At 46.0% G+C, this 16,794-nt stretch overlaps 1 protein-coding gene across 1 annotated transcript in view; it reads right to left on the minus strand.

Moving 5' to 3' along the window:
• Positions 1 to 16,794, minus strand: part of TOP2B (DNA topoisomerase II beta) — a 222,270-nt gene that overhangs the window by 73,641 nt on the left and 131,835 nt on the right. The window contains exons 22-26 of the mRNA XM_063922226.1: positions 12,065 to 12,199; positions 11,665 to 11,865; positions 10,258 to 10,453; positions 1,231 to 1,322; positions 792 to 947 (exon numbers count right to left, since the gene is read on the minus strand). Coding sequence (XP_063778296.1) covers positions 792 to 947; positions 1,231 to 1,322; positions 10,258 to 10,453; positions 11,665 to 11,865; positions 12,065 to 12,199 — 780 coding nt within the window. The remainder of the gene's footprint in view (positions 1 to 791; positions 948 to 1,230; positions 1,323 to 10,257; positions 10,454 to 11,664; positions 11,866 to 12,064; positions 12,200 to 16,794) is intronic.

A 16,794-nucleotide genomic window follows, 5' to 3' on the forward strand; every position in this document is an offset into this window, starting at 1 on the left:
ACTCTGCAGAAGTTTAACTCCTTGGTGCCCGCAGTGCTCCTACACCACAGTCCCAGTGTCCACCTAGGCTGACAGAAAAAGATATTTAAGAGTGTGTATCTAACATGAGATACAACCTATTCATTTTTATATGCTCTGTTATGTAGTTGTCAGCCACTCATAGCTTTAGCCAGCAAATAAGGAAAAAAGTTAATCCGCTTCCGCAGGCTGCATGGTGATGTCGGCAACATTTCATTTTGTCCATTGGGAGGTCAGAGACCAAAAGCAAATGACACCTGGGTTCTGGGGCCACACACTGCCATATGAAGTGTCAGTCACGCTTCAGCTCCCCACAAAGCCTGCCAACTCAGGACTTTCCTACAGTTCACAAGAACATTACAGTGAAAGACCACATATAACTAAAGACAGACTATGTATACAATACCGTTTGATAAGTAAATTCAGGCAACTACCAGTTTAATAGCTATAGATTTATAACACACATTATACCAGTTTTATTGATAATTCGTAGCTGTTATATTGGAGTCTATAACAAGGAAACCGTATGGGGAGGTCACAGTCACAGAAATAAGGTTCTCTGCTCTGAATGACCTACACCCAATACTTACAGTTTACACTAGAGTGTTCTATAGATGTAATACACACACTATTTCTGAGCTCCCATTGAATAAACTGAAGCATAAACTGGATGTTCCATAAACCAGGGGCCATAATGTAATTATGTGATGCAATTATAATCCTGGAAATCAAAAGAAGATCAACTTTACCCAATGTCAGAGTTCCAAACTTACCTTTACATCCCTCTGTCTAATCAGCTCATCTACTCTCTCTTTAGAAAGGCTCCACAGAGACATATTGAGAATGTAGTTAAAATCCGGCCCTGATGCAGTGCCGTAGTCTGAGGAACTGTCCTCAGTCTGATCTTGGAGATCATCTTCCTCCGTAGCCTGTAAAGAGATCACATAATCAGCGGGATAGCTATTATATGCATCTTACATCAAGGGAGAGAGCAAAGGAGACCAGCAGCCGGGAAAGTGCCCACTGCTCAATCATAACATATGGGTTAGACTTTAGGGTGAAGACTGCACAAGTAGGAGAATCAGTTGCTGGATTTGCCCTGCTGGACGGCAGTTATAGCCTGTGAGATTCAGATATTGCAGATGACCCATTTTTGTTCTGACAACATGATAATGAAAAACAAATTCACCAAAGAAATAAAACATGAGCTACCTTTTCCTGGGCTTCCTTCCATGATTTCACAGGGTCAGACTCAAAACCCTTCTGCACCAACATCTGAATTAGATCTCTCTTGCTTTTGTTCTCTACATGCAAATAATAGCACATAGAAGTATACAGGTTATCACAGCTAATAAAAATACAGCACACACCCTCAGTGACAATCTTCACTATACATTCCAATAACAAAATAGATTACACAGACGTCTCTACACACATTCTTTATATATACATATACACATATATGTATACCCACCCACCATATTTAGGAGACCAAGTTTGTGCCCAAAAGTAAGGGAACAAGGAGAGGCAAGGTCTTCCTATACCTACTGCAATGTTTTTGGTTACTTACTGCTGAATCCTTTTCTCTGAATCTTTCTGGGGGATAGTGGTCCATAGGTTGCTGTTGGGACTGCACGAGCTGGCACTTAAACCAAGCTCCTTCCCTCTACAACACCCAGCATGCCAGTACAACATTAAAAGAGCCCGGCAAGTAGAAGCAGTTACCCAGTAAAACTATTAGTACCACAATATAACAGAACCGCAGACACGACTGTCAAGACAAAGCATTATATGACACAGCGTGAGGCAGGGAACGCAATGTACCCCAGCAGGATTCAGAAAAAAGGATACAACAGTAAGTAACCAAAAATCCCCTTTTTTCTTTCATACAGGCTGGGGCACACTGGACCATGGGACGTTCAACAGCCACCCCCAGATGACAGAACGTCCAGGCTGCTTGACTGGAGAACTGTAAACCCAAAGTGGGTGTCGCCTCTAGCAAAAACTAGGAAACCGATAACACAAGCGAATGTGTGGACAGAGGACCAGGGAGCCACAGAAGCCCCATGTTGCGCCGCCCCAAGAGGTTGCCCCCACATTAGTGGAATACGCCATTAGCCAGAGCAGAGCTGGCCACCCCGCAATACAATAAGCATGAGTGAATATGGAGCAGATCTACCATGCAGTGGTCTGCTTTGTCGCAGGCCAACCACGTTTCTGGGCGGGCGCCACTGAGAACAAGCAGAGAATCAATGCAGTGGACAGAGGAATTTCTAGCCAAGTACAACCGCCGAACCAAGGCAGCGGCTAACAGAGCCATATCGTCTCTGTTCCGGGGAAAAAAATAAGATTTTACTTACCGGTAAATCTATTTCTCGTAGTCCGCAGTGGATGCTGGGGACTCCGTAAGGACCATGGGGAATAGACGGGCTCCGCAGGAGACATGGGCACTTTAAGAAAGAATTTAGATTCTGGTGTGCTCTGGCTCCTCCCTCTATGCCCCTCCTCCAGACCTCAGTTAGAGAAACTGTGCCCGGAAGAGCTGACACAACAAGGAAAGGATTTTGGAAATCCAGGGCAAGACTCATACCAGCCACAACAATCACACCGTATAACTTGTGATAAACTTACCCAGTCAACAGTATGAACAACAGAGCATCAGTTCAACCCTGATGCAACAATAACATAGCCCTTATTGCAGCAATAACTATATACAAGTATTGCAGAAGAAGTCCGCACTTGGGACGGGCGCCCAGCATCCACTACGGACTACGAGAAATAGATTTACCAGTAAGTAAAATCTTATTTTCTCTAACGTCCTAGTGGATGCTGGGGACTCCGTAAGGACCATGGGGATTATACCAAAGCTCCCAAACAGGCGGGAGAGTGCGGATGACTCTGCAGCACCGAATGAGCAAACACAAGGTCCTCCTCAGCCAGGGTAACAAACTTGTAGAACTTTGCAAAAGTGTTTGCACCTGACCAAGTAGCCGCTCGGCACAGCTGTAATGCCGAGACCCCTCGGGCAGCCGCCCAAGAAGAGCCCACCTTCCTAGTGGAATGGGCCTTAACTGATTTTGGCAGCGGCAATCCAGCCGCAGAATGAGCCTGCTGAATCGTATTACAGATCCAGCGAGCAATAGTTTGCTTTGAAGCAGGAGCACCAAGCTTGTTGGAAGCATACAGGATAAACAAAGATTCTGTTTTCCTGACCCTAGCCGTTCTGGCTACATAAACCTTCAAAGCCCTGACCACATCAAGTAACTCGGAATCCTCCAAGTCAGTAGCAGCCACAGGCACCACAATAGGTTGGTTTATATGAAAGGTTGAAACCACTTTTGGCAGAAATTGTGGACGGGTCCGCAATTCTGCTCTATCCGCATGGAAAACCAGATAGGGGCTTTTATGTGACAAAGCCGCTAATTCGGACACACGCCTAGCCGAAGCCAATGCCAGTAGCATGACCACCTTCCACGTGAGATATTTCAATTCCACCGTTTTGAGTGGTTCAAACCAGTGGGATTTCAGGAAACTCAACACCACGTTAAGATCCCAATGTGCCACCGGGGGCACAAAAGGGGGCTGAATACGCAGAACTCCCTTCACAAAACGTCTGAACTTCAGGTAGAGAAGCCAGCTCTTTTTGAAAGAAAATGGATAGGGCCGAAATCTGGACCTTAATGGAACCCAATTTTAGGCCCAAAGTCACTCCTGACTGTAGGAAGTGAAGGAAACGGTCCAGCTGGAATTCCTCCGTAGGGGCATTCCTGGCCTCACACCAAGCAACCTATTTTTGCCATATACAGTGATAATGTTAAGCTGTCACGTCCTTCCTAGCCTTTATCAGCGTAGGAATGACCTCATCTGGAATGCCTTTTTCCGCTAGGATCCGGCGTTCAACCGCCATGCCGTCAACGCAGCCGCGGTAAGTCTTGGAACAGACAGGGCCCTTGTTGCAACAAGTCCGGTCTTAGAGGAAGAGGCCACGGGTCCTCTGTGAGCATTTCTTGCAGATCTGGATACCAAGTCCTTCTTGGCCAACCCGGAACAATGAGTATTGTTCTCACTCCTCTTTTTCTTATGGGTATGAGAGGAAGAGGAGAAAATACATAGACCGACTAGAACACCCACGGTGTCACCAGTGCGTCCACAGCTATCGCCTGAGGGTCTCATGACCTGGCGCAATACCCCTGTAGCTTTTTGTTGAGGCGGGATGCCATCATGTCCACCTGTGGCAGTCCCCACCGACCTGCAATCTGCGCGAAGACTTCTTGATGAAGTCCCCACTCTCCCGGGTGGAGGTCGTGCCTGCTGAGGAAGTCTGCTTCCCAGTTGTTCACTCCCGGGATGAACACTGCTGACAGTGCGCTTACGTGATTCTCCGCCCAGTGAAGAATTCTGGTGGCTTCTGACTGAATCAGAACCGGTTGGTCGCGAAGCAGGGTCTCCGCTTGACGTAGGGCGTTGTATACGGCCCTTAGTTCCAGGATGTTGATGTGAAGGCAAGTCTCCTGACTTGACCACAGACCTTGGAAATTTCTTCCCTGTGTGACTGCTCCCCACCCTCGGAGGCTTGCATCCGTGGTCACCAGGACCCAGTCCTGAATGCCGAATCTGTGCCCTCGAGAAGGTGAGCACTCTGCAGCCACCACAGGAGAGACATCCTGGCCCTGGGGGATAGGGTGATTAACCGATGCATCTGAAGATGTGATCCGGACCACTTGTCCAGTAAGTCCCATTGAAAGGTCCTCGCATGGAACCTGTCGAAGGGAATGGCCTCGTATGATGCCACCACCCTTCCCAGGACTCGAGTGCAGTGATGCACTGACACCTGTTTTGGTTTTAATAGGTTCCTGACCAGTGTCATGAGCTCCTGAGCTCTCTCTATCGGGAGATAAACCCTTTTCTGGTCTGTGTCTAGAATCATGCCTAGGAAAGGCAGATGAGCCGTAGGAACCAACTGCGACTTTGGAATATTTAGAATCCAGCCGTGTTGCCGTTACACTTCCAGAGAAAGTGATACGCTGTTCAGCAACTGCTCTCTTGCTCTCGCTTTTATGAGGAGATCGTCCAAGTACGGGATAATTGTGACACCTTGCTTCCGCAGGAGCACCATCATTTCCGCCATTACCTTGGTGAAGATTCTCGGGGCCATGGAGAGACCAAACTGCAACGTCTGAAATTGGTAATGACAATCCTGTACCGCAAATCTGAGGCACGCCTGATGAGGTGGATAAATGGGGACATGAAGGTATGCATCCTTTATGTCCAGAGAAGAAGAAATAGAGGTGATGGTGGCGCTGGCAGGCCTGTGTATGTGTGCACCCTGGGATTAGCTGCCACCTGGTGAGGAGGTAGCCGGCCTCCTCAAGAAACAAAGCAACTAGGGAAAATTACCAGGTAGGCGCTTAATGCCAATTGATGGACACAGTGGTAAAAAATTAAACCAATTTATTACATAGATTGACAACAAACAACACATAAAAATAAACAAGACCACAATACAATAGTAGTATAAAACTGAGGTTCCGGAGACCTCTAGATTAAATAATAAGTTAAAACTAATTGAATGTACTCAGAAGGTAGTCACAATACCTATGTATTAGAGAATAATTCTTTGATAGCTTTTGGCTATATTAGGTTTCTTGCCCAGATGTAAAAAACACACGAATACTTGGCACAATTGTGCATGTGGGTGTCCTCACAATGTGTATTAGATTCCAATTAGGAAAGAGTTCATCACTTGCCGATTTTGGTATGAACAGTGCAAGGATGGACAGAAGTAAAATAGCTGTTACTCACAGACTGGACGGCATTTCCTTTATTATACCGCAATGGTATCGATGTGCGTGGCCGCTCTCTATCACCCTAAGCACGGGTGAGACATCCGTCAGCGGCAGGATTCGTCCGTGGCGTGAGCTGTCTGTAGCGTCAGCTGAAAAGTCGCTCTTTCCTCCGGCAAAGTGTAGATGCACTGGTGCAGTGTGCTCCACCCCCAGTGCTGGTGGAATAGTGCTCACCAAGATGAATCACCAGGTGTTCCCAGTATGGTCCAAGGGATTAAATGAAATAGTCACGCTGAAGACATAACAAGTGTCGGCAGTAGTTTAAATGAACTGCTGGGAGGACACACTTCAATTCTTGTTGGCAATAGGTATTGGGGCTCCTTCTCTCTGTATCCTCAGGATACAGAGAGAAGGAGCCCCAATACCTATTGCCAACAAGAATTGAAGTGTGTCCTCCCAGCAGTTCATTTAAACTACTGCCGACACTTGTTATGTCTTCAGCGTGACTATTTCATTTAATCCCTTGCTCCACCCCCAGTGCTGGTGGAATAGTGCTCACCAAGATGAATCACCAGGTGTTCCCAGTATGGTCCAAGGGATTAAATGAAATAGTCACGCTGAAGACATAACAAGTGTCGGCAGTAGTTTAAATGAACTGCTGGGAGGACACACTTCAATTCTTGTTGGCAATAGGTATTGGGGCTCCTTCTCTCTGTATCCTCAGGATACAGAGAGAAGGAGCCCCAATACCTATTGCCAACAAGAATTGAAGTGTGTCCTCCCAGCAGTTCATTTAAACTACTGCCGACACTTGTTATGTCTTCAGCGTGACTATTTCATTTAATCCCTTGGACCATACTGGGAACACCTGGTGATTCATCTTGGTGAGCACTATTCCACCAGCACTGGGGGTGGAGCACACTGCACCAGTGCATCTACACTTTGCCGGAGGAAAGAGCGACTTTTCAGCTGACGCTACAGACAGCTCACGCCACGGACGAATCCTGCCGCTGACGGATGTCTCACCCGTGCTTAGGGTGATAGAGAGCGGCCACGCACATCGATACCATTGCGGTATAATAAAGGAAATGCCGTCCAGTCTGGGGGTGGAGCACACTGCACCAGTGCATCTACACTTTGCCGGAGGAAAGAGCGACTTTTCAGCTGACGCTACAGACAGCTCACGCCACGGACGAATCCTGCCGCTGACGGATGTCTCACCCGTGCTTAGGGTGATAGAGAGCGGCCACGCACATCGATACCATTGCGGTATAATAAAGGAAATGCCGTCCAGTCTGTGAGTAACAGCTATTTTACTTCTGTCCATCCTTGCACTGTTCATACCAAAATCGGCAAGTGATGAACTCTTTCCTAATTGGAATCTAATACACATTGTGAGGACACCCACATGCACAATTGTGCCAAGTATTCGTGTGTTTTTTACATCTGGGCAAGAAACCTAATATAGCCAAAAGCTATCAAAGAATTATTCTCTAATACATAGGTATTGTGACTACCTTCTGAGTACATTCAATTAGTTTTAACTTATTATTTAATCTAGAGGTCTCCGGAACCTCAGTTTTATACTACTATTGTATTGTGGTCTTGTTTATTTTTATGTGTTGTTTGTTGTCAATCTATGTAATAAATTGGTTTAATTTTTTACCACTGTGTCCATCAATTGGCATTAAGCGCCTACCTGGTAATTTTCCCTAGTTGCTTTATGTCCAGAGGCACCATAAAATCTCCCCCTTTCATGCTTGCGATGACCGCTCTTAGCGATTCCATCTTGAACTTGAACCTTTTCAGGTATATGTTCAGGGATTTTAATTCAATATGGGTCTGACCGAACCGTCCGGTTTCGGGACTACAACATGGTCGAATAATAACCCCCTCCTTGTTGAAGGAGGGGAACCTTGACCACCACCTGTTGAAGATACAATTTGTGAATTGCAGTTAACACTATTTCCCTCTCGTGGGGGGAAGCCGGCAGGGCCGTCGGTGAGGGGGCATCTCCTCAAAGTCCAGCTTGTATCCCTGAGACACAATATCAATTGCCCAGGGATCCAACAGGGAGTGAACCCACTTGTGGCTGAAATTACGAAGACGTGCCCCCACCGGGCCTAGCTCCGCCTGTGGAGCTCCAGCGACATGCGGTGGATTTTGTAGAGGCCGGGGAGGACTTCTGTTCCTGGGAACTAGCTGTGTTGTGCAGCTTCTTTCCTCTGCCCCTGGCAAGAAAGGACGCACCTCGGACTTTCTTGTTTCTTTGTGATCGAAAGGCTGCATCTGATAATGTCGTGCTTTCCTAGGCTGTGCAGGAATATAAGGCAAAAGATCAGAATTACCAGCTATAGCTGTGGAGACCAGGTCCGAGATCCCTTCTCCACACAATCCTCAGCCTTCCATATGCCTCTTAAGTCGGCATCACCTGTCCATTGCATATTCTACAGGACACGTCAAGCAGAAATCGACATAGCGTTGACTCTAGAACCCAGTAAGACTAATGTCTCTTTGGGCATGTTATATATATATATATCTAAGACAGCATCTTTAATCTATCTATCTATCTATCTATCTATCTATCTATCTATCTATCGAGCGGGAATCTCCAGACAAGAGACTGCAGTTTCCCACAAAGAATTCTCAGGGATATCCTTTCCCTACTAGGGCCAGGATACGATGGGAATCTTCCCCTAGGGTGTCACGTTTGCCCAAAAGGTAGCCCTGACTTAACAGCTATCCTCAGGGATCCTGCAGATAGCGTGCACATTCTGGTACACTACTCAGACCGGCGATTGTGTCGGCATGGGTTTATAGCGCTGTAGCAGCGTGGACAGGTACCTTATCAGCAGAGATTGAGACCCTAGTATGTATATGTATATATATATATATATATATATATATATATATATATATATATATATATATATATATATATATATATATATTTTTTTTTTTTTTTTTTTTTTTCATCATGAGAGGAGGGAAAATTACATCAGCTTTCTTCCCCTTAAAGACATGGGTAGATTCCCTGTCTGTTCTCTAATCTTTTGTGCAATAAATTTACATTAGCACTTAATTACCCATATCCAAACAGGTGTCGGCGTTGTCGACGGAGACACCCCTCACACACACATTTGCTCCATCTCCTCCTTAGGGGAGCCTTTTACTTTAGACATGTCGACACACACGTACCGACACACCACACACTCAGGGAATGCTCATCTGAAGACAATTCCCCCACAAGGCCCTTTGGAGAGACAGAGAGAGAGTATGCCAGCACACACCCCAGCGCTATAAACACAGGAATAACACAGTAACTTAATGTTAACCCAGTAGCTGCTGTTTATATACTTTTTTGCACCTAATTATGTGCCCCCCCCCCTCTCTTTTTACCCTCTTCTACCTTGTATCTGCAGGGGAGAGGCTGGGGAGCTTCCTCTCAGCGGTGCTGTGGAGAAAAAACATGGCGCTGGTGAGTGCTGAGGAAGAAGCCCCGCCCCCTCGACGGCGGGCTTCTGTCCCGCTTAAATATACATTTTCTTGGCGGGGGCTCATACATATATACAGTGCCCAACTGTATATATGTGTACTTTTGCCAGACGAGGTCCATATGCTGCCCAGGGCGCCCCCCCCCCCTGCGCCCTGCACCCTTACAGTGACCGGAGTATGTGAGGTGTGTGGGAGCAATGGCGCACAGCTGCAGTGCTGTGCGTTACCTCATGTGAAGAACAGAGTCTTCTGCCGCCGATTTCGAAGTCTTCTTGCTTCTCATACTCACTCGGCTTCCGGCTCTGCGAGGGGGACGGCGGCACGGCTCTGGGATCGGACGACGAGGGTGAGATCCTGTGTACGATCCCTCTGGAGCTAATGGTGTCCAGTAGCCTAAGAAGCAGGACCTATCTTCAGAGAGTAGGGCTGCTTCTCTCCCCTCTGTCCCACGATGCAGGGAGTCTGTTGCCAGTAGCTCCCTGAAAATAAAAAACCTAACAAAATACTTTCTTACAGCAAGCTCAGGAGAGCTCACTGAACAGCACCCAGCTCGTCCAGGCACAGATTCAAACTGAGGTCTGGAGGAGGGACATAGAGGGAGGAGCCAGAGCACACCAGAATCTAAATTCTTTCTTAAAGTGCCCATGTCTCCTGCGGAGCCCGTCTATTCCCCATGGTCCTTACGGAGTCCCCAGCATCCACTAGGACGTTAGAGAAATATTGCTAATACAAAAAACACATTAGCTACAGTGGGGTTATCAGCAACCCATGGTCCAGTGTCCTCCAGACTGGATGAAAGATAAATAAATAACCATCAAAGTCTAGCTCCACCCACTATACATATTAAACATATGCAAATGTATAATTGAAAGGAACATTTTGGAAAAACGGCCTATAAAAAAAATGAGACAAACCAAACAAACTACCCCTCATAATACAACGCTCTATGAGGGATTACCTATAGTGATCTTCCCTTGGATCTTCTCAAGAATAAACCTGGCTTGATTGTTGAGTTTAGCAGTCTCCGCTCCCAGCATTCCTATTAGCCACTCTTTCCGCAGGGTATAGTAATGTAACCTTAAATCAAAGAACTCCTTCAAAATGTCTTGTACAGTGTCATACTTTTTCAGACAGCCCATGTGATCAAACAATACCTGCAGAGTTACAAAGAGAAAGTGTTTTACATTATATGTATGGATAACTGTGGTCTGTGTCTGAGGGATGAGCAATTTCTGGAAACCAAAAATGTTATTTGTATACATTATTTTCTCTGACTGCATTGGGGGACACAGCAACCAATGGGAACAGAGGATGAGCACTGGAGTTGCCACGTTAAATAATCTGCAAAATGTTAACTGTCATTCCAAACATACTTCAGAAAAGTAATCCTAATCTTCTCCACCTAGATGTTGTCAGAGACCTTAAGAATTATTTTTAAAGGACTGCTAATATACATAAGACAAATGATCTTTCAGTCCTATATGATGTACAAAAAAGGGTTGTCCGTGACCAAGAAAACAATGGATTACCGCAGAAATTTGGTAGTCTTTTAATTGGACCAATAACTTTTCCAGAAATGTACACACACACACATTCCATCAAATTGATGGGTACCTCCTGGGTCACAATGCTGCATGTGGTCTCGGTGGGACAGACATGCAAGGCACTACCTGATCTTCAGTCATTTAGAATGTCTTTGCAGTACAAAGAGAAGAGGTGGTTGCGTTTCTAGAAACTGGGGCATGTTGCCCTTGTTTGCTGGGAGGGGTGAGCCAAGTGTAACCATGCAGACTTCCTAGCCGCACATCTCCCATTTCTGTTGGCCAGCTGCGCAAGTGGTGGTTTACTCGGCTGGCCTACTACAGGGAACATTGCGAATGATGTCTCAATGCTGGATCCCAGCTTGCAATGTCGGTCGCAGTGCTCGGATCACAGCTACATGCAGAAAAAGTCTCTTATACAGAGACGTTTCCTGCATTCCCCTCCTAAAAGATCGGATGGAAATACATTGCAGCTTTCTCTAAATCAGGCCTACTCATATAACTGATGTCTTTCCAGACAGAGAATATAGAGAGGAACAAGCTCAGATTTCATCCAGTTGATTCTTCTAGTGACAAAGAGCCTGTGGACGCCTTTCTACTCAACTGTTTCAGTATCCTCCAATGCATGTCACAGAATAAGATACAAAATAAATGTAATAATGGATAATAATGCATAGGCTTAATTAAATGATTAGTAATTTAGTAACCTAATATAGGACAGTGTGAGAGAAGGTAGACCAGTGACACCTGGCCAGGTGCCATCCCACAACTGTTCTCGCTGTGAAATATCCAGAGCAAGCAGGCAGAGCGGACAAATGACCTACCATAGAATTACAAGTAAGACTGGTCTGCAGTTTGAAGACTTTGTGCAAGCCAGCAGCTTCTGCCTGAGCCAGCTTCTCTTCTGTCATCCTGACAACGAATTTCACAGTTGTGTCAGTATGGTATTCCTTGTAGTCTGATATCAGAGCTGGCGTTTTCTCTGTCCCATTAAGCATAGGCTCTAAAACCTGCTCCTTGTAAACCTAATGAAGAAATCATAGATTTTTTTTTTTTAAATATATACAATTAAGAAATCTACCAACAATACCGCTTTAATTCCCCAGAAATCCCATCTCCAGCTTTTTATTATAAATCTTTTAGCCGATTTGTTACATATGCCATGTGAACAGATATTCAATTCTGTGCACAAATCTAAGCATTTCCACATGTGTGTCCACTAACCTGAGTCCATGTCCTGACAGGGAGCTCTGTGATTTCAACAGTATTTCTATCAAGAACATAGACCTCCCCACTCACAGCATACTGGTTCTGACCAATCTCCTGAATTGTACCTTTGAAGTTCTTGTAGCTTGGAAGCTGCAGGACATACACAATAAAAATGACTCCAAAAGAAACAAGTACAGACAGGTACGTGCACAAAGAAGTTCACAGCTAAAAGCAAAGGAAAGATGACGCAGAGCCATAGATCCAAGATTTGTGTCACCTAGTGGCAGCGTAACACAGGAGAGCCAACAGGAAAGGAGTCAGTTATAAAGAGTGTGTGCAGGGACAGCAGTGCAAGGAAGAAGGTACATAAAGATTATATATATATATATATATATATATATATATATATATATATATATATATATATATATATATATATATATATATATATATATATACACACATACACACATATATATATATATATATAGATATATATATAGATATATATATATATATATATATAGATATATATATAGATATATAGATATATATATATATATATATATATATACACACACACACACACACACACACTTTCATCTTCATGACTATTGCCATACTAAAGCAGTAGGAGACGTGCATGTAAACAAATAGATAAATACACGTCTTTTCGCTCTGCACACACATAATACAGAGGAAAAAGACATAAAAAAAATAAGAATTTACTTACCGATAATTCTATTTCTCGGAGTCCGTAGTGGATGCTGGGGTTCCTGAAAGGACCATGGGGAATAGCGGCTCCGCAGGAGACAGGGCACAAAAAGTAAAGCTTTTCCAGATCAGGTGGTGTGCACTGGCTCCTCCCCCCATGACCCTCCTCCAGACTCCAGTTAGGTACTGTGCCCGGACGAGCGTACACAATAAGGGAGGATTTTGAATCCCGGGTAAGACTCATACCAGCCACACCAATCACACCGTACAACTTGTGATCTAAACCCAGTTAACAGTATGATAACAGAGGAGCCTCTGAAAGATGGCTCCCTAAACAATAACCCGAATTAGTTAACAATAACTATGTACAAGTATTGCAGATAATCCGCACTTGGGATGGGCGCCCAGCATCCACTACGGACTCCGAGAAATAGAATTATCGGTAAGTAAATTCTTATTTTCTCTATCGTCCTAGTGGATGCTGGGGTTCCTGAAAGGACCATGGGGATTATACCAAAGCTCCCAAACGGGCGGGAGAGTGCGGATGACTCTGCAGCACCGAATGAGAGAACTCCAGGTCCTCTTTTGCCAGGGTATCAAATTTGTAGAATTTTACAAACGTGTTCTCCCCTGACCACGTAGCTGCTCGGCAGAGTTGTAATGCCGAGACCCCTCGGGCAGCCGCCCAAGATGAGCCCACCTTCCTTGTGGAATGGGCCTTAACAGATTTAGGCTGTGGCAGGCCTGCCACAGAATGTGCAAGTTGAATTGCGTTACAAATCCAACGAGCAATCGACTGCTTAGAAGCAGGCGCACCCAACTTGTTGGGTGCATACAGTATAAACAGCGAGTCAGATTTTCTGACTCCAGCCGTCCTTGAAATGTATATTTTTAAAGCTCTGACAACGTCCAACAACTTGGAGTCCTCCAAGTCGCTTGTAGCCGCAGGCACTACAATAGGCTGGTTCAGGTGAAACGCTGATACCACCTTAGGGAGAAAATGCGGACGCGTCCGCAGCTCTGCCCTATCCGAATGGAAAATTAAATAAGGGTTTTTATAAGATAAAGCCGCCAGTTCAGATACTCTCCTGGCGGAAGCCAGGGCCAGTAACATAGTCACTTTCCATGTGAGATATTTCAAATCCACATTTTTTAGTGGTTCAAACCAATGGGATTTGAGGAAATCTAAAACTACATTTAGATCCCACGGTGCCACCGGAGGCACCACAGGAGGCTGTATATGCAGTACTCCTTTGACAAAAGTCTGGACCTCAGGGACTGAGGCCAATTCTTTTTGGAAGAATATTGACAGGGCCGAAATTTGAACCTTAATAGATCCCAATTTGAGACCCATAGACAATCCTGATTGCAGGAAATGTAGGAAACGACCCAGTTGAAATTCCTCCGTCGGAGCACTCCGATCCTCGCACCACGCAACATATTTCCGCCAAATGCGGTGATAATGCTTCGCGGTGACTTCCTTTCTTGCCTTAATCAAGGTAGGAATGACTTCTTCTGGAATGCCTTTTCCTTTTAGGATCTGGCGTTCAACCGCCATGCCGTCAAACGCAGCCGCGGTAAGTTTTGAAAGAGACAGGGACCCTGTTGAAGCAGGTCCCTTCTCAGAGGTAGAGGCCACGGATCGTCCGTGACCATCTCTTGAAGTTCCGGGTACCAAGACCTTCTTGGCCAATCCGGAGCCACTAGTATCGTTCTTACTCCGCTTTGCCGTATGATTCTCAATACCTTTGGTATGAGAGGCAGAGGAGGAAACACATACACCGACTGGTACACCCAAGGTGTTACCAGCGCGTCCACAGCTATTGCCTGCGGATCTCTTGACCTGGCGCAATACCTGTCCAGTTTTTTGTTGAGGCGAGACGCCATCATGTCCACCATTGGTCTTTCCCAACGGTTTATTAGCATGTGGAAAACTTCTGGATGAAGTCCCCACTCTCCCGGGTGAAGATCGTGTCTGCTGAGGAAGTCTGCTTCCCAGTTGTCCACGCCCGGGATGAACACTGCTGACAGTGCTATCACGTGATTCTCCGCCCAGCGAAGGATCCTGGCAGCTTCTGCCATTGCACTCCTGCTTCTTGTGCCGCCCTGTCTGTTTACATGGGCGACTGCCGTGATGTTGTCCGACTGGATCAACACCGGTCTTCCTTGAAGCAGAGGTTCCGCCTGGCTTAGAGCATTGTAGATTGCTCTTAGTTCCAGAATGTTTATGTGAAGAGACTTTTTCAGGCTCGACCACACTCCCTGGAAGTTTCTTCCTTGTGTGACTGCTCCCCAGCCTCTCAGGCTGGCGTCCGTGGTCACCAGGATCCAATCCTGTATGCCGAATCTGCGGCCCTCCAATAGATGAGCCCTCTGCAACCACCACAGAAGAGATACCCTTGTCCTTGGAGACAGGGTTATCCGCAGGTGCATCTGAAGATGCGACCCTGACCATTTGTCCAACAGATCCCTTTGGAAAATTCTTGCATGGAATCTGCCGAATGGAATTGCTTCGTAAGAAGCCACCATTTTTCCCAGGACTCTTGTGCATTGATGTACAGACACCTTTCCTGGTTTTAGGAGGTTCCTGACCAGGTCGGATAACTCCTTGGCTTTTTCCTCGGGAAGAAAAACCTTTTTCTGAACCGTGTCCAGAATCATCCCTAGGAACAGCAGACGAGTTGTCGGCATTAATTGGGATTTTGGAATATTCAGGGATAATTAATACGCCTTTTCTTCGAAGAAGAATCATCATCTCGGCCATTACCTTTGTAAGGACCCGAGGTGCCGTGGACAAACCAAACGGCAGCGTCTGAAACTGATAGTGACAGTTTTGTACAACGAACCTGAGGTACCCCTGGTGTGAGGGGTAAATTGGAACGTGGAGATACGCATCCTTGATGTCCAAGGATACCATAAAGTCCCCTTCTTCCAGGTTCGCTATCACTGCTCTGAGTGACTCCATCTTGAACTTGAACTTCTTTATGTACAGGTTCAAGGACTTCAGATTTAGAATAGGCCTTACCGAGCCATCCGGCTTCGGTACCACAAATAGAGTGGAATAATACCCCTTCCCTTGTTGTAGAAGAGGTACCTTGACTATCACCTGCTGAGAGTACAGCTTGTGAATGGCTTCCAAAACCGTCTCCCTTTCGGAAGGGGACGTTGGTAAAGCAGACTTCAGGAAACGGCGAGGTGGATCTGTCTCTAATTCCAACCTGTACCCTTGAGATATTATCTGCAGGATCCAGGGATCTACCTGCGAGTGAGCCCACTGCGCGCTGTAATTTTTGAGACGACCGCCCACCGTCCCCGAGTCCGCTTGAGAAGCCCCAGCGTCATGCTGAGGCTTTTGTAGAAGCCGGGGAGGGCTTCTGTTCCTGGGAAGGAGCTGCCTGTTGCTGTCTCTTCCCTCGACCTCTGCCTCGTGGCAGATATGAATAGTCCTTTTGCTCTCTTATTTTTAAAGGAACGAAAGGGCTGCGGTTGAAAAGTCGGTGCCTTTTTCTGTTGGGGAGTGACTTGAGGTAGAAAGGTGGATTTCCCGGCTGTAGCCGTGGCCACCAAATCTGATAGACCGACTCCAAATAACTCCTCCCCTTTATACGGCAAAACTTCCATATGCCGTTTTGAATCCGCATCGCCTGTCCACTGTCGCGTCCATAAAGCTCTTCTGGCCGAAATGGACATAGCACTTACCCGTGATGCCAGTGTGCAAATATCCCTCTGTGCATCACGCATATAAAGAAATGCATCCTTTATTTGTTCTAACGACAGTAGAATATTGTCCCTGTCCAGGGTATCAATATTTTCAATCAGGGACTCTGACCAAACTACCCCAGCACTGCACATCCAGGCAGTCGCTATAGCTGGTCGTAGTATAACACCTGCATGTGTGTATATACTTTTTTGGATATTTTCCATCCTCCTATCTGATGGATCTTTAAGTGCGGCCGTCTCAGGAGAGGGTAACGCCACTTGTTTAGATAAGCGTGTTAGCGCCTTGTCCACCCTAGGAGGTGTTTCCCAGC

This window comes from Pseudophryne corroboree, chromosome 5, assembly GCF_028390025.1.
Source record: "Pseudophryne corroboree isolate aPseCor3 chromosome 5, aPseCor3.hap2, whole genome shotgun sequence".
In the NCBI taxonomy this organism is placed as follows: domain Eukaryota; kingdom Metazoa; phylum Chordata; class Amphibia; order Anura; family Myobatrachidae; genus Pseudophryne; species Pseudophryne corroboree.